The following is an 18539-nucleotide window of genomic DNA, read 5'->3' as shown; positions in this document are numbered from 1 at the left end:
AAGCCTGTTCTTCCCTAGTTCTGCCAGGAGGGTGGAGTGTCAGCAGAAGTCTATAGCGGTTCCTCCCAATTGACCACACTGGGAAATTCTCCCAACAATGACTCTTCAAAGCCATCCTGGTAAATTCTTCCTCTTGAGTGGTTCCCAAACAGTTGTCTCATTTTCCCCAGAACTTTACTAGTTCAACGTCCATGGTTTGGATCATGATCTGGGCTCAAAGTCGTGTTTGTCCCTATACATTTATATATTTTTTAAGGAAGAAGAAAAGGTCAATTATGCATTGTTTATCCAAACAGGTTTGCAGCTTCAAGAGTTTTAAAACTAGTGCTTGGATTCAGGGCTGATTTTCCTTGGTAATTGAGGGCAGTTTTGTTGCTAAAAAGCTAAGTTGTTTCAAATTTCCTTTTATTTCCCTTAATCCCAAAGCCTGTGTGAGACAGTCATTGATGAATATTGCAAACATCCTCATTCTCCTTGACAACATAATTCTCTAGGCCTAACTAAATAGAATAAACTAGAATGGAAAGAAAGGACCATTCAACATAAAAAACTTCTAAGCCAATAGTCCATATTTTAAGTCACTATCCAGCAAGCAAGGAAAAATTGGATAAAAGAAACAAAATCTCAAGTGTCAATAGCAGTGAAATAAGCTGATTACATTAAGAATCACCTCTTAAAAAATATGCTGGCCCAGGCAGTTTAGAGACGAGTTATGTTAAATCTCCAAGGAACTGAAAATACTTCTGCTATTTAAACTGTTCTGTAGGATAGAAGCAAATTTTAAAATTTCTAAGTTCATTTTACTAATCTAGCACAATCTTGATGCCATGACTGGTGGGAGGATAAATCAGTAGCTATGTACTGGAGCAGCCAGTGAGTTACAAGGAAATTAGAGTGTGATGTCATGAAGTAACATGAAGAAAGTGTTCCAAGAAGAGTCAGTGACAACTAAAATAAGAACCAAGAAGTGACCATTGGATTGGCAACATAAGGTCATTGCTGACCTTAACAAGCATATTCTCCATGGAGAGGTGAGAACAAAGGCCAATTTTCGTGGGTTGAGGAGAGAATGTGAAGTGAGGAAGTAGAGACTGTGACAAAGAAAAACTCAAGAAGTCTCATGAAGAGAAACAGAGAGGAGGCAGCAGCTGCAGGATGATGTAGAAACAAGGAAGGAATATCTGTTTAATAGTATATGCTAGAGCTTGTTTGGATGCTCATGCAAATGATCCAGGAGATGGAGAGAAACTGATGGTGAGGAAAGGAGAGGAGATAGTTACTGGTGATATGGGATAGAAACCAGAGGACCATAGGCCTTGAATGAGATCCTTCATCCTTAGTAAAAAGGGGAAAACAGAGAGTGTGGGCATTTGGAGGGTGTGTAATTATGATGGGCATAAAGATTTTTCTGTATGGACATTTACTGAAACATTGTTTATAATAGCAAAAAATAGGAAACAACCTAAATGCCCAAAAGAACTTTGACTAAATATTTCAGAGTATTAAGCAGTCATTAAAAGTAATGTTATGTACCTATAACTATCATTAAACTTAATGGTAAAGGCTGAATGCTTTCCCCTAAGATTGGAAACTAGGCAAGAATTTCTGTTTTCACCATTCCTATTCAACATAGGACTAGAAGTCCTAGCCAGTGCAATAAGGCAAGAAATAAAAAGGCATGCAGATTGGAAAGGGGGGACGGGGCCTGTCCTTATTTTCAGATGACATGACTGTCTGTGTAAAGTATTCCAAGAAATCTACCCAAAAAATCTCTTAGAACTAATAAATGGATTTAGCAAAGCCACAAGATACAAGGTCAGCATGGAAAAATCAATATATTTCTATAAACTACCAGTGGACAACTGGAAACTGAAATTTAAAACACAATACTGTTTATCATTGCTGGGAAAAGAAAGGAAAGAAGGCCAGAAGATAGAGTTGAGTACATATCTAACAAAACATGTACAGGATCTGTATGCTAAAAACTACAAAACCTGAAAGAAATCAATTAAGATGTAAATCAATGGAGAGGCATATCACGTTCATGGATTGCTAAGACTCGGTAGAGTCAAGATGTCAATATAGCAAAGGTATCAATTCTCAAATTGATCTGCAGGTTTCATATAATTCTTATTAAAATCCCAGCAGGGTTTTTGACAAATATGGACAAACTAAATCTAAAATTTAGATGGAAAAACAAAGTAACCAAATCACTAAAACAGTTTTAAAAGAGAATAAAGTTAGAGGAATTGTATTACCTGATTTTAAGACTTACTGTTACTACAATAGTTAAGCTAATGTGGTATTGACAAAGTCATAGAGACATAAATCAATGACAAAATAGAGGGTTCTGAAATAGACCCACACAAGGATGGCCATCTGACTTTTGACAAAGATGCAGTAACAACTCAACTGGAAAGGGATAGTCATTTCAACAAATGGTGTTTGAGTACTTGGACGTGAACTTCAACCTAAACTTCACATATTAGTGAAAAAACTAAAAATGCATCATAGATCTATGTGTAAAATATAAAACTATAAAACACTTAGAGAAGGCCAACCTCAGCAGCACATGTCGTTAATCTCAGTACTTTAGGAGGCTGAGGCAGGAGGATTGCTTGAGACCAGGAGTTTGAAACCAGCCTGGGCAATATAGCAAGACCCTGTCTCTACAAAAGAAAAAAAATTTTATTTAGCAAGAAATGGTTGCACATGCCTGTAGTCCCAGCTACTTGGGAGGCTGAGGTAGGAGGATTGCCTGAGCCCAGGAGTTCAAGTCTATAGTGACGTATGATCATGCCACTGCACTCCAGCCTGGATGACAGAGTGAGGCCCTGTCTTTAAAAACAAACAAAACAACAACAAAAACAAAAAAGAAGAAGAAGACTTTTAAAGAAAAACATAGGAGAAATTATTTGTGACCTAGGGTTAGGCACAGAATTTGTCGATATGACACCAAACATATAATCCATAAAAGAAAATATTGATCAATTGAATTTCATCAAATTAAAAACATATACTCTCAAGACTGATAAGAGCATGAAAGGAAAAGCCACAGATGGGAAAAAATTTTCAATATCATATCTGACAAAGGACTTACATCATCCAGAATACATAGAGAACTCTCTAAACTCCACACTAAGAAAATTAAAAATTCAATTTAAAAATGGTCAAAAAACTTGAACAGATAATTCATCAAAGAATATACATGAGTGGCAAAAAGGAATGCTCATGAAAAGATATTCATTATCATCTATTCATAACCAATAAAAGTAACTCTGTGCTAAGTCAGAAAAGACAACACTGCAGTTTCTACAAATTTACTGGGACATTCACTGTTGAAGCCCTGAGTTGTCATGTAAGAAGATGCTGCAAGGAAGCCCAAGCCACATGGAGAGGCTTCAGTTGGGAGCCCCAGCTGAGGCCCCAGCCAATAGTTCACATCAATTGCCAGAAGTGTGAATAAAGAGACATCCAGGTGATTCTAGTCCCCAAACATTGTCACTCCCATTCACCTAGCCTTCCCAATTGAGGTTCCACATCTTGGAGCAGATACAAGTCTTTTCCACAATTCTCTATCCATATTAATAACCTGCCAAATTCATTAGCCTAATAAAATGATTGCTTTAAGCTGCAAAATTTGGGAACAATTTATTATCCAGCAATAGTAACAAGAACAAACTGGTACTCTTTGTTCCTGTTGCAAAACATATTGACTGCAAATCAGTGAACATGCTTACTAACATCTACTAACAAGAATGAAGCCACTCGCTGTCATGTTCGCTTTCCTTTCTTCCTTCCAGTTCAGTTGTATGCTTATGAAGAGACATGTGTTCTTTCCAAATCTGTTCATGTGAGCTGTATTTATTACGAAAATTACACAACTGAATTAAAAATACATAAGCTAATAAAGCCTTGGCATGAAAAGAGAGTTACTGGCCGGACGCGGTGGCACATCCCTGTAATCCCAGCACTTTGGGAGGCCGAGGAGGGCAGATCACGAGGTCAAGAGTTCGAGACCAGCCTGGCCAATATGGTGAAACTCCGTCTTTACTAAAAATACGAAAATCAGCCAGGCGTGGTGGCACATGCCTGTAGTCCCAGCCACTCAGGAGGCTGAGGCGGGAGAATGGCGTGAACCCAGGAGGCAGAGCTTGTAGTGAACTGAGATCGTGCCACTGCTCTCCAGCCTGGGCAACAGAGTGAGACTCCGTCTCAAAAAAAAAAAAGAAAGATAAAAGAAAAGAGAGTTACCATTATTATGAAAACTCAATGAAAATAAGTTATTATTGTAGAGGTAGGTATCAACATAATATCTATAAAATATTGTTGGGGTGATTTTGAAAATCCAAAACTATTCTGCATTCAGATCTCTTTCAAATGTCATTAAGTTCTCATTCCACTTTAAGGAAATCAAAACTACATATTATAGGTGATGCATTAGATGAGTGTGATTTATGTAAGAAAGACAAGCTGCAATTCCAATCAGTGACCCCACATTTAAAGGAAAGCACTTGGCCCTACATCTAAAGATTGGCAAAGGAATATACTTTTATATGTTTTAAGTTAAAATAAAATGTTTAATGTACCAACCCTTTGACCCAGCAAATCCACTGGTGGGTATAAACCTAAGAGAAATGAAAACATATGTCCACAAAAATACTTAAGCAAAAATGTTCACAGCAGCATTATTCATAAAAACCCAAGCTGTAAAACCAAATGTCCTTCAAGAGGAGAACAGATCAACAAAATTGTGATATATTCCTACTGAAAGAATACTCAACAATAAAAAGGAGTAAATGCAACAACAACATGGGTAAATTTCATGGACATGACACCGAGTAAAAGAAGCCAGACCCAAAAGAACCCATCCTGTATGAATCCATTTATATAAAAGTTCGTAACAGGCAAAACTAATCTATCTGGGAGAACTCTAGAAATTTCCAAGGTAACCAAATCACACTTCTGTGCCTATTTGCCAAAACTGTACAGCTAAGATTTGCATATTTGAATGTACATACACTCCACCTAAAAAATAGAATTTAACAGCTCCAGTGGGGAATGGGGAGAAGATGGAGTTAGAAACGAAACAAGAATGGCAAAACGATGATAATTGCTGATGCTGGGTGATGAGTACATGGGACACATTATACTACACTGATTATTTTGTGTATGTTTGGAATTTTCCACAGTAATTTTTTAAGGTGAAATGTTTAAGGAATGTGTTATTGCCTATGATTCTCAGTTGTAACCAACTTTTTTGATGAACTGATAAACCCGCTGCTCCAGTGAGGGCCTCTGCTGCACAGATTCCCGGGACTGTGCTCTCTCCTGAGCTTTGACAAAGGGTTGGCACCAGTGAGCTTTTCAAACCACAGCCAGGACTCTATGCCACGTATTCTAACATTTAAATAATATCTGCCATGTTGTGCAACTGATGTATTGGTAGTTCATTAAAATATTAAGCGAAAGGTGAGGTGACAGAGCAGAACAAACAAAAATGAACTTTGTTTTCAGACAGAGCTGGGGTCAAGTCTCAGGTCTAGCATATTTAATCTATGTAACTAAAGGCAATTTAATGTCCCTGAGCTTCCATGTCCTTACCTCTGAGGGCCAGGAAAAAGTTGTGCAGAGGCTGCTATTGCTTCCCCCTTTATCTGTTACCCCTTTTTCCCAGTAATCGAAGTATTGAGATGTGTGTACAGTCTTACAGAATGTCAGCCTCCCTTGCAGCTAGGTGTGGGTGTATGACTGAACTCTCCCTGTGAGAAATAAGAGTACATCATGTGACAGCTTCTAGGAATCTTCTTTAAAATAAAACAGGCATACACTCTTTGCTTCTCTTTCATCATCCTTTTTTTTTCTTCCTTCTTGTTGTCTTGAATGTGGCTGTGCTGACTGGAGATGCAGCCACCACTATCTTGGACCCCATAGGAACAGAGTGGTGGTAAGTAGGCAGGGGCCCTAAAACCTTCCTGGAGCAGAGCTGCCATTCCTGCCTTGGACTCCCTACCTATGGATTTTTATGCAAAAAGAAATAAACATTCTCATTTTATAAGCCACTGTTGAAGTTTCTACTAAACAACTGTAAGTCCACAACTGAACTCAAATCTAACGAATACAATACTTACTTCATGGTGTGCAGTGGTGAGTGGACGTGCACATGTGTATAACATATATTAGCTATTGAAGACAGTAATAACTCATCACTATCATTACAGCCCTCGAGTCACTGTCTTGTTGATTTTCTCCACCCTGCTCTGTTTCTAGCAATAAATAACTCACAGTGGGCTTCAACAAATACTTGTGGGAGTGAGTTGAATATCTCACACTCCAGCTTTTAGTGAGAGAAGACATGCTGGTCCAAAGGAGAATAATTCAATAGTATAATGATAATCATTGGCCAGGTAGGATTTAACATAATTCTAAAAGAAAGATTGGATGAAAACAACGGAATATTGAGGTGGGCACCCCCATTAACTACAGGTCAAGTTTCTCCACATTGGCAATACTGACATCCGGATCCAGATAATTCTGTGTCGGTTGGGGGTAGGGGCAGTGCTGTGCCCTGTCGGATGTTCAGAAGCATCGCTGGCCTCTATCAGTGAGAGATGCCAGGAGATTCTCCTTCCCTGAGTTGTGACAACCAAAAATGTTGCCAGACATTTTTGCAAAAAATGCAAAATGTCTTCCGGGGGACAAAATTGTTCCCAGTTGAGAACCACCGCTAAGACGGGGGTGTATATTCATACAACTTTTCTAGAAATCACTTGGTAATAAACATAAGGAGACTTAAAAATATTTAGACTTTTTGGCCGGGCGCGGTGGCTGATGCCTGTAATCTCAGCACTTTGGGAGGCCGCGGCGGGTGGATCACCTGAGGTCAGGAGTTTGAGACCATCCTGGCCAACATGGTGAAACCCCGTCTCTACTAAAAACACAAAAATGAGCCGGGCGTGGTGGCGGGCGCCTGTAATCCCAGCTACTCAGGAGGCTGAGGCAGAAAAATTGCTGGAACCCAGGAGGCGGAGGTTGCAGTGAGCCGAAATTGCGCCATTGCACTCCACCTCAGGCAACAACAGTGAGATTCTGTCTCAAAAAAAATAAATAAATAAACTTTTTATCCGGGAATCCCACTCTAAGGAAATAATTGGTAATGCACACACAGCAATAATGAAAAGACAAACAACCTCATTTTAAAAATGGATGAAGCATCTCAGTATACATTTCTCTAAAGAATACATACAAACGGCCAATACCCATGAAAGATGCTCAAATCGTTAGCTGTCAGGGAAATGAAAATGAAAACCATAACGAGACACCACTTCATATACCAAAAAGACAGAAAAATAACAAGTACTGGTGAGGATACAGAGAATTTGAAACCCTCACCCTTTGCTGGTGGTAATGTAAAATGGTTCAGCCACTTTGGAACAGTGAGGCATTTCCTCAAAAGGTGAAACACAGAGTCACCACATGACCCAGCGATTCTACTCCCAGGTAAATAACCAAGAGAAATGAAAACATATACCTGCACAAAAACTTGTACACAAATGTTCACAGCAGCATTCTTTACAATAGCCAAAAAGTGGAAACCATCTAAATGTCCATCAGCTGATGAACTAAGAAATAAAATGTGGTCTCTTCATACCATATTATTCAGCAATAAAAAAGGACTGAAATACTAATGCATGCTATGACATAGACGAACGTTGAAAACATGGTGTTAAGTGGAAAAACCCAAAAACAGAAATCCATATGTTATATTCATTGCATTAAAAGTCCAGAATACAGCCAGGCCTGGTGGCTCATGCCTGTAATCCCAGCACTTGGGGAGGCTGAGCCAGGCAGATCACCTGAGGTCAGGGGCTCAAGAACAGCCTGGCCAACATGGTGAAACCCTGTCCCTGCTAAAAATACAAAAAGATTGGCCAGGAGTAGTGACGCACTCCTGTAATCCCAGCTACTTGGGAGGCTGAGGCAGGAGAATTGCTCGAACCCAGGAGGTGGAGGTTGCAGTGAGCTGAGATTGCACCATTGCACTCCAGCCTAGGTGAGAGAGTGAGACTCCATCTCAAGCAATCAATCAATCAATCAATCAATTAAAAAGTCCAGAATAAGCAAGTCAATGGAGAGAGAAAATACATCAATGGTTACCGAAGGCTGGGGGGTTCGGGTATAGAATGGGGAGTGACCGCTAATGGGCATTAGGTTTCCATGTGGGTGATGAAAATATTCTAAAATTCTTCTAACATTGATGATGAATATGGTTATACAACTCCGTGACTATACTAAAAACAACTGAATTGTATACTTTAAATGGGTAACTCATATAGTATGTGAATTAAAGTATAAAAAGAAGTTGAAACATCACAACAGGAAAACGCACATACAAGGACAGATGTTGTTATAAGGTTTTGTGGGGGTGTTTGTTTGTTTGTTTTTTGAGACAGGGTCTCACTCTGTTGCCCAGACTGCAGTGACGTGATCTTAGCTCATGCAGCCTCCATCTCCTGGGCTCAAGAGATCCTCTCGCCTGAGCCTCCCAGATGGCTGGGACCACAGGTGTGCACCACCACACCTAGCTAATTTTTTTATTTTTTGTAGAGAAGGGGTCTCACTATGTCTCAGGCTGGTCTCAAATTCTTGGGCTCAAGCAATTATCCTGCCTTGGCCTCCTAAAGTGATGGGATTACAGGTGTGAGCCACTGTGCCCAGCCTGTAAGATTTTTAAAATCAGAAAATACCTAAATGTACATAAAAAAGGGATGGTAAAATAAATTATGTTCAGTACTATGGACAAATATTAAGCAAACATTATAAATCATCTTTGGGATAGCTACTATCACGAGGAAATATGCTTTAATCTTAAGAGGAAAGGCAGAATATAAAATCTACTTTTAGACTCACAAGCACACACACACACAAAACACACACATGAGAATTATAAAAAGAGATTCACAATCAGTGAAGACTGGTTCATTCTGGATGAACCAGTGGGATATCCTGGATGGTGGGATAACGCTGGGATTTTTATTTTCGGATCTTTTCTCTGCAGTTTTTATATTTTCTACACTGTATATCTAATTAGGAAAATTGTTTTTTTAAAGATTTTTAAAAGATAGTTTATTTCCACAACTTACTGGAGATTTATAGACTATAAGAGCTGAATAAAAAAGGATAAATCATGTATAAAACCTTCTAATTTTACTGATGAGGGAACCAGAGCCCAAAGAGGCTAAGGGGCTTGGCACTCTCTCAGTCACCTTGCCAGAGCCCGTGAAACTGAAACAGGTCCTTTCCTCCTCTCGCCTCCTTTTCCTTCTTTCTTAACGACCCTGTCCCTTACACACACACATGTGCCCGCGCACACACACAAAGCAGCTCAAAAAATTGAGAGATTTCTTTGCCCGGATTAGCCTCTGTTCTAACATTTCTACCAGATGCGGTAGGAGAGACCCAACAGCTTCTCTCCCAGAACATCAGAGGGCGCTAGCGAGTCAGGCCCGCTGAGCCCGCCGCACAGTGGATGAACCAGAGCGAGGACGATCATCTTTTGGCAGGAGAAGCACAAGAAACTGATTACAATTGGCCCTGGAGTCTTCAGCTCTCTCTGGTAAGCCCTGGCTTACAGAGTCTTTGAAGTGGGGTGCTCTGGTTCCCATCCACAAGAGCAAGAAAGGGATGACACCCCAGGGAGCCGCCCGAGCACCAGCTGCCAATACTTCTGGAGCAGCAGCCCATAATCACCTCATTCTCCTGCTCCCAGTGCCATCCGAAAGGGACTCCGCGGCCTTCGGCTTCCCGGGAGGTAGCACAGATGGAAGGCTGCAAGAACGCGGAGGGAACACGTCTATCAAAACGGCCGGCTTCTGATGCTGGCCCCTGCGGTCCCAAGCCCTCCAAAGATAAGAGAATCAGGCGAGAAACAAGAGCCCAGTACTCTTCCGCAGAAACAAAAGGTCAGTGAAACTTGGCAGGCCTCCCTGTTCCTGAATGATTCCCAGAGGACAGTAAATTTACAAAGTGGCCAGTGTTGAAATCCAGACTTATGGGCCTGGCTGCAGATGCCTGGCTTCCCTCCTGTTGCCTCCACAACAAGTGAGAGTGAAATACACAAAGTTGAGGGCAGGGGCATTCACCCCTTGCCATTAATTTCGATTAAATAAACTTAGCCCAGACGTAGGGCTCTACTGTTCTGCTTTAGCCGAGGTGTGCGAGAAACTCCAATTCTGCCACTCACTGGTCAAGTGAACCCACACACGGGTAAGTTTTCTGTGCCTCAGTTTCCTCATCTGTAAAATGAAGGCAATACTAATAGTATCTACCTCAGTTGTTATGAGGCTTTACATAGTCCCTGACTACAATTAGTGTTCAACGAATGATAGCTATTATCTACTAATAACGATGATAAGGATAAAGATCTTAAAATATGGAATTTTTCTGCCCTCATTTCATAAGAAATCAGTTCAACGTCTTGGGGCCTTTACTGTTAGGAAATTCTCTCTTACTTTAAGGACCCTCAAGAAGCTTGTTGGACAACCGTGCAAATCAAGCTAGAATTAATACACTAGAAACCCCTGTATCACACAGCTAAATCTTATCTCTAAATATCTGCCCCAGGCCATTTAAGCTGACATGTGTCTCTGTTCTCACCTAAGTTGCTGGTTGTAGAAGTTGTTCCTGAAAGGCCAATTCACCAGGGTTTGATTGGAAGGTTCTAGAAACACAATGTCTACACTTTTATAAGTTGCTCTAGTGCCAGTGGAAAGGCCAAGTAATTCATCATAATAGGTAGATGCTAGGACAAACACTTAGCTACTAAGATGAATGAATGGAGAACATATTTTCTAAAGATGGGCATGACAATATCCACCATTCCATCTGATACTCTTCCCATGGCAGGTTTTGCGTCTTCTCCCATTGAATCTGGGAGGGCTTGGGCACAATGCCACGTGACTTCCAGGGTTAAGTCATACAGAACAGTGCAGCTTCCTCCCAATCTTCTTTGGGATGCTCATTCTTGGAAGGTAGCCACCAAGCTGTGAGGAAGACCAAGCAGCCACTCAGAGAGGCCATGCATAGGGGCTTCATGTGACAGCCCTACCTGGGGTCCCAGCCAACAACTCCCTCAATCTCCGGATATGTAAGGATACCGTCCTTCAGATAATTCTAGACCTAGGGCTGGACACATCACTCCATGTGTCCCCAGCACCCCAAGAGTTGGAGACCCTCAGAAACCTCATTTCTAGTTACCAACTCCTGCCTTAGAGCAAGGGGTTTTAAACATTTTGAGTATCTTATCCTATGTTTTTGTTTTTACCAACAGTCTTACAGAGAACCCCAAACATAAATAAATAGATAAAGCTGGTGTTGCAATCATTGATATGAGTTGGGAGGAGACCAGAAACTGGCCTGATGTAACTGTTGCCTGACGTCTTCCTCTGTTCAATGTGAAAGGTAAAAAATCTTGGGACCCCAAAATCCTTAAGCCAATGGGACAAGTCAAGCTGGGAGCTGCGTCAGGCAAAACTGCCTCCCATTTTGGTTCTAAATAAGATGACTACAAAGAAAAAAAGCTACAGACCTCCCTCGCAATTTGCCCACTAGGAAATTTCCTTGTGTGTCCCAAGATCTTTACCCTAAAATGAATCTGTTGAATTTTATCTTGACAATGTAAACAGATCACTTATCTTCACAGGATGGAGACAAAGGACAGAACTCAAAGTCATCCCTCTGCTCACCTGAGACAAGTGCATATCTGATTGCTTCCTCTGATGTAAAAAAGTAGAGTCACTGAGCTAGACAAAGCATAAGTGACTTATCCTCTACCCCCTCCCACAAGTGAATTGCGTATTTGGTGAAAGGCTGATCAAAGACTCCAAAGAACGCAACCGCTTGTCTCTTATCTCCCCACACCTTTCCAAAGGTTCTTCTTTCCCCAATATTCTCCCTTTAAATATTGAAGCCTTCAAAATCATCATTGGAGAAAGGCACCAACCTGCCTCTCAGGTACACATCCTCAACCTTGGCAAAATAAACTTTCTAAATGATTGAGATCTGTCTCAGACACTTTTTGGTTCACACCAATTTCCTGGGTCTTCCAGGAACCCTGTTTGAGAACAGGTGGGCACTTCCGGACGACAGCACAGATGGGCACCACAGCTTTCCCAAAGATCTTCTGACTCAAGTAAAGTGGCAAAAAATGTGTATTCTATGCGTGTGTGACCCCAGCCCCTCCATCTTCGGCGGACTAGGTTGAAGTGCCTGTCTGCTCCTCTGGTCCTCTTCAGCCAGCATGGAACTGGTGAGGAAAAGACAGTGCTGGACTCCTCGCCGCCCGGCTACCTGACCTTGGTGTTGAGCTTCAGGTACGTGACATAGTGTGTCAGGAGCAGCCTTTGGAAGGCGCCGCTGTAGAAGGCCCAGGCTGGGATCAGGCTCAGAAAGCCCGCCTTAAACAGAAAGAAGCATCAGTGTTGGGGAGGAAGGAGTGACAAGTACCTCAGTTCATCTTTGTGGTCTTTAAAAACATTTTTTTCTGACTACTAAAGTGGAGCCCCAGAACCTTTTATGTCATTGATAAAGTTTAAGGGTCTCATGACACTTTCTCAGCACACAAGGTTTTCTCAGACACCAAAGGAGCCAGTCCTTTTAAACTCCTTTGGACGACCTAGTAGGTTCAGCCCTAAGCATTTTTTTTTTCTTTGAGACAAGGTCTTGCTCTGTCGCCCAGACTGGAGTGCAGTGGCGTGATCACGACTTACTGCAGCCTCAGCCTCCTGGGCTCAAGGAATCCTCCCACCTCAGCCTCTTAAGTAGCTGGCACCATAAGAGTGTGTCACCATGCCTGGCTAATTTTTTCTTTTTTTTTTTTTTTTTCAGAGATAGGGTCTCACTATGTTGCCCAGGCTGTGCTCAAACTCCTGGGCTTGAGTGATCCTCCTGCTTTGATCTCCCAGAGTGCTGGGATTACAGGTGTGAGCCACCATGCCTGGCCTGGAAATTCTAAATGAAGAGAACTCTGTGTTAACCACTTCCTGACTTACTCTTTCTCTTAGTGAGTATGTCCCCCCTTGTCTTCAAGTCCTTTCTACCAAGCTTCTGTTAAAATGAAGATCCTGGGCCAGGTGCAGTGGCTCACGCCTGTAATCTCAGCACTTTGGGAGGCCAAGGCAGGTGAATCACTTGAGATCAGGAGTTCGAGACCAGCCTGGCCAACATGGTGAAACCCTGTCTCTACTAAAAATACAAAAATTAGCCAGACATGGTGGCGCATGCCTGTAGTCTCAGCTGTCAAGAGGCTGAGGCAGGAGAATTGCTTGAACCCAGAAGGTAGAGGTTGCATTGAGCTGAGATCGTACCATTGCACTCCAGCCTGAGTGACAGAGTGAGAGCCTGTCATAAATAAATAAATAAATAAATAAATAAATAAATAAATAAATAAATAATAAATAAATAAATAAATAAATAAAAGTGAGGATCCAGGAAAGAATCAGAAATGCTTTCCATCATTTGGCACAACTCCAAGGCATAGTGGGCGCCAAGCAAATACGTGAAGCCTGGATGAATGGAAGCCTGCTTCACCAGGCACAAAAACTCCTTTTCCTGGTCTGTTCTTGGCAACTGTTTGCCTGAAGAAATTAGCATCTGTTATCTAAGAAATTAAAAGGAAAGATCAAGAAAATACTCCGGCCAGGCATGGTGGCTCACACCTGTAATCCTAGCCCTTTGGGAGGCCAAAGCAGGAGGATCGCTAGAGCCCAGAAGTTCAAGACCAGTCTGCGCAACAAAGCGAGCCCCAGTCTCTATAAAAACAGTTTAAATATTAGCTGGATGTAGTGGCACGTGCCTATAGTCCCAGCTACTGCAGAGGCTGATGTGGGAGGATCCCTTGAACCCAGGAGTTCGAAGAGGCTGCAGTGAGTTGCGATCCTGCACTGCACTCCAGCCTGGGCAACCTGGCTATGTCAAAATTAAATAAAATATTCAACTTTGACTCTGTGTCGAGATAAAATAAAATTTTATTCTATTTCTATAAAAATAAAATGTTTATTTTCCTACAAGGAAACATGTTTCAGATGCTGATGAATTCGCGTGCTCCTGAAGATGGAAGGGACGCTATCCCCACCGGAGAGGGCTAAGCTGTGACACCAAGAAAGTGCACAAGAAATATGTAGTTTTGGCTGGGCGCGGTGGCTCACGCCTATAATCCCAGCACTTTGGGAGGTGGAGGCAGGCAGATCACCTGAGGTCAGGAGTTGGAGACCAGCCTGGCCAACATGGTGAAACCCTGTCTCTACTAAAAATCCAAAATTTAGCCAGGTGTGGCGGTGCACACCTGTAATCCTAGCTACTCAGGAGGCTGAGGCAGGAGAATTGCTGGAACCTGGGAGGCAGAGGCTACAGTGAGCCAAGATTGCACCACTGCACTCCAGCCTGGGCAACAGCGAGACTCCATTTAAAAAAAAAAAAAATGTAGTTTTTCTTCCCTGGAGAGAGTGGGAAGTGGGAGGAGAGAAAGAGAAAGGCATAGTCAGAAGTGTGTCCTCTGTTCGATGTGAGCTCTGGGCCTAGGCTGGGGGCTGAAGGATAAGGCCTGGCACGTGAAGGATGGAGAAGTGTGATTCATGAGTAAGGGTGGCACTGAGGGCAAAGGAAGAGCCATTGCCCCCACTCCTCTGGGGTGCAGCCACAGGAAATTATCTCAGCATGGGGAGATGGGTGCTGAGATTTGGTTTTCCCAGCTTCCCTGGGTCCACGTTGGTGCTGATGTAGAGATAAGAGCCAGAAGTCTCTATGGATCCAAGCTACAGATGGACCTTGTGCCTGTAGCTGGAGGGGGATGTGGCAGGCTGCAGCAGTCTGCTGCCCTCAGTAGCTGGGGAGGCCTTGTCAGGGCATCCACTGGCCAAGTCAAAAGGACAGAAAGGTTCATCTCCCTCATCCTCCACAGACATAAACTTCAGCAAGGTGAACAGCCGCCCAGGACACCAGCCCACACACACGGAAGGACCGTCATGGACCACAGGCATCCTCTCCCAGCGCCACCTAGTGGGAGGGGCATGAAGAAGGGAGGCTCCACGGAAGACCGAGCACTTCTCCCTAAATAACAGACTGAGAGTACATTTCCTAAATGGCCAGTTGCGATGACGAGATCAAACTCAGTTTAGACTCACTGGACGTTTGATGAAATTTCCTGCAGCAAGTAGTGATCTGGAAAAAGACCAGATCGGCAATAGAAAAAGTAAAGACCTTATATTCGCTGTGTGTGTCTGCTTTGTTGTGTGAGTCACACTGGTGATTCTGTTATATTCGTTCTGTGTGTCTGCTTTGTTGTGTGAGTCACACTGGTGATCCTGCACATTGTTGAGGTTCTACACAAAAATAGCAAGTAATCCTGTGAGAAAGTTCAATATCTAGCCGGGCGCGGTGGCTCACACCTGTCATCCCAGCACTTTGGGAGGCCGAGGTGGGCGGATCACGCGGTCAGGAGATCGAGACCATCCTGGCTAACATGGTGAAACCCTGTCTCTACTAAAAATACAAAAAATTAGCTGGGCATGGTGGCGGGCGCCTGTAGTCCCAGCTACTCGGGAGGCTGAGGCAGGAGAATGGCGTGAACCTGGGAGGTGGAGCTTGCAGTGAGTTGAGATCGCACCACTGTGCTCCAGCCTGGGCGACAGAGCAAGACTCTGTCTTAAAAAAAAAAAAAAAAAAGAAAGAAAAGAAAATTCAATATCTCTTGCCAGAGTCTTCTTTAAGTCCCAGCAGATAAAGGAATGCTTTGGGAGACTTAGCACATGGAGCCATAAATCCTTCTAGCACCCATGAAAGAGAGAGAGAGAAAGAGAGTTCCAGTTCCCACAGTAGAAAAGCCAATGAGACAGAGGAGGAAGTTGGCAGATGGTGGGTAACTGAGGAAACCCCATCTAACTTTCTTTGGTGGGACTGGAGTCAGAGCTATGCCAATGTTACATTTGTTTCAGTATTAGTGAGCAATACTCAAGTCTACCTTTGTTTCATGTTTGTGTTTGTTTTTAAAAGCAGCCCAGGCCAGGCGCAGTGGCGCACGCCTGTAATCCCAGCACTCTGGGAGGCCGAGGTGGGCAGATCACGAGGTCAGGAGATCGAGACCATCCTGGCCAACTTGGTGAAATCCCATCTCTACTAAAAATACAAAAGCTAGCTGGGCATGGTGACGGGCGCCTGTAGTCCCAGCTACTTGGGAGGCTGGGGCAGGAGAATCACTTGAACCCAGGAGGTGGAGGTTGCAGTGAGCTGAGATCGCGCCACTGCACTCCAGCCTGGGCAACAGAGCGAGACTCCGTCTCATAAAAAAAAAAAAAAAAAAAAAAAAAAAAAAAAAGGCAGCCCAGGAGTGGTAAGAACCTCTTGTGCCATATGCTGGATCTGTGGCGTGCTGGGGCTGGCTTGTACTCACTCATAAGAGCCCGCTGTGATCATTCGCAGCAAACTAACACAGAAACAGACAACCAAACACCACATGTTCTCGCTCATAAGTGGGAGCTGAACAATGAGAACACATGGACACAGGGAGGGGAACATCACACTCCGGGGCCTGTCGGGGGGTGGGGGGCAAGGGGAGAGAGAGCATTAGGACAAATACCTAATGCACGTGGGACTTAAAACCTAGATGATGGGTTGATAGGTGCAGCGAACCACCATGGCACACGTATACCTATGTAACAAACCTGCACGTTCTGCACATATATCCCAGAACTTAAAGTAAAATTAAAATTAAAAAAGAGAGAGCCCTGTGCACCACACACTCCTGAACTCACACACACAACGTCATGCCAGTGGCTTAAACTCAGCCATGCTGGGAATATTTATACCATAGACGTCAAACGCTACACGGCAAAGTGGTTTGTGTTTGTTTTGCTTTTTTCCCTGGAGGGCTGATAGCTAAACATTGACTGGAATAGAGGGTCAGAGAAGACAGCAGCCCCCACGTGGAAGCACCATATATCTTGGTCTTCCCTGCTCAAGAGCTCCTGGGAGCCACCTTCCTTTCTGAGGGAGGAGGGAGGCAGCCAAGAATGAGACTTGCCAACTTGGGGGTTATCTAAAGTCTGAGCTCTCACGCTCTGGCTTCTCCCCACCTTGCCACATAGTCCTTGTCCCTGGCTATCTTACTGCTGAGAGCATACCCAACACATCGATGAGTGTTCCAGCAGCAGGGAAGAGCTAGCCCAGCCCTGCCAGGGCCACCTGCGTGTCCTCCCTCCCTGGCTTCAAGAAAAGGAGAAGTTATCATTACCAAGATTTCATGGGCAAGGCAGCCACAGGTTTCCCCTCCGATTGGGACATAATTCAGTGACTCTTGGACAAACTCATCAGCAGTCTTGGTTATCACATTGGTATTTAGATATTTTGTCATTGCAGTCGAGACGGCATATGGGGTCAGCACCTACAACGGGAAACAAAGACCATGGCACAGAAGCAATCCTCTCCGGAAGAAGACTCTGAGAAATTAACACTCAAGACCCCGTCCCACCATTTCCCGACCCTTCTCTTCCTAGGCAAGGTTTTAAGATCTTCAGTGGGAAAAGGCACAGAACTGGCACAGAGCTGGGAATCAAAAATTTGGTTTCTCAAGATGAGGACTTAGCCGGCCAACATCGGGTGGCCCAAATGCCCTGCCCAACACACAGCATGAACGGGAAGAACTCGGGTCTCTCTCTCAGAACCGAGTTGCAAGACAGCAAATAAAAATACAGGACGTCCTGTTAAATTTGAAGTTCAAACAATGAAAATCACTTCAGCACAATCGTGTCCCAAGTACGATGGGACTTACTCATACTGAAAACTATTCATAGGCATCTGAAATTCAAATTTAACTGGAGGTCCTGGATTTAATCTGGGAACTCCATCTCAGAAGTTTGTTTCTAATACATATAACCAAAGTTGGAGCACCTGAAAGCACTTTGGATTCCCACTTTCACACTTCAGTTAGGAACCAAGAGTGGCACATACCTCATAACTTTTTCCTGTTGTGGTAAGAAAAACAATCACACATTGTGCCCTAAAAACCCAACGCCATGTTTCCACCTGTGGTCTAACCACATTGTGGCCTGGCATGGGGATCCATAATAGGGTTTTATTACCTTATTCCCAGAACAAAGGGTTTGGCGTCTTTAGAAAGAAAAAAGGCCGGCGTGATGACTCACGTCTGTAATCCCAGCACGTTGGGAGGCCAAGGCAGGATGATTGCTTGAGCCCAGGAGTTCGAGACCAGCCTGAGCAACATGGCAAAACCTCATCTCCATTAAAAACAGAAAAATTAGCCAGGCACGGTGGCATGTGCCTGTAGTCCTAGCTACTCAGGAGGCTGAGGCAGGAGGATCCACTGACCCTGGAAGGCAGAGGTTGCAGTGAGCCAAGATCATGCCGCCGCTCTCCAGCCTGGGCAACATCAAGGAAGGAAGGAAAGAAGGAAGGAAGGGAAGGAGGGAGGGAGGGAGGGAGGGAAGGAAGGAAGGAAGGAAGGAAGGAAGGAAGGAAGGAAGGAAGGA

The 18539-nt window shown here is 43.5% G+C and overlaps 1 protein-coding gene across 3 annotated transcripts in view; it reads right to left on the bottom strand.

The window, feature by feature from the left end:
* Nucleotides 1–12191: 12191 nt before the first annotated feature.
* HSD17B3 (hydroxysteroid 17-beta dehydrogenase 3) overlaps nt 12192–18539 on the bottom strand; it is a 57864-nt gene continuing 51516 nt past the window's right edge. For 2 of the 3 annotated variants that reach the window (XM_023185272.2, XM_026446834.1), the window contains 2 exons: nt 17285–17434; nt 12192–12455 (listed from right to left, as the gene is read on the bottom strand). In XM_023185272.2, the coding sequence (XP_023041040.1) occupies nt 12345–12455; nt 17285–17434 (261 nt within the window). In that variant the 3' untranslated portion in view covers nt 12192–12344. The remainder of the gene's footprint in view (nt 12456–17284; nt 17435–18539) is intronic. The other variant, XM_023185273.2, reaches the window with a different exon arrangement.

Source organism: Piliocolobus tephrosceles, chromosome 14 (genome assembly GCF_002776525.5).
Source record: "Piliocolobus tephrosceles isolate RC106 chromosome 14, ASM277652v3, whole genome shotgun sequence".
Taxonomy (NCBI): domain Eukaryota; kingdom Metazoa; phylum Chordata; class Mammalia; order Primates; family Cercopithecidae; genus Piliocolobus; species Piliocolobus tephrosceles.
This window is presented reverse-complemented; position numbering and strand designations above follow the sequence as displayed.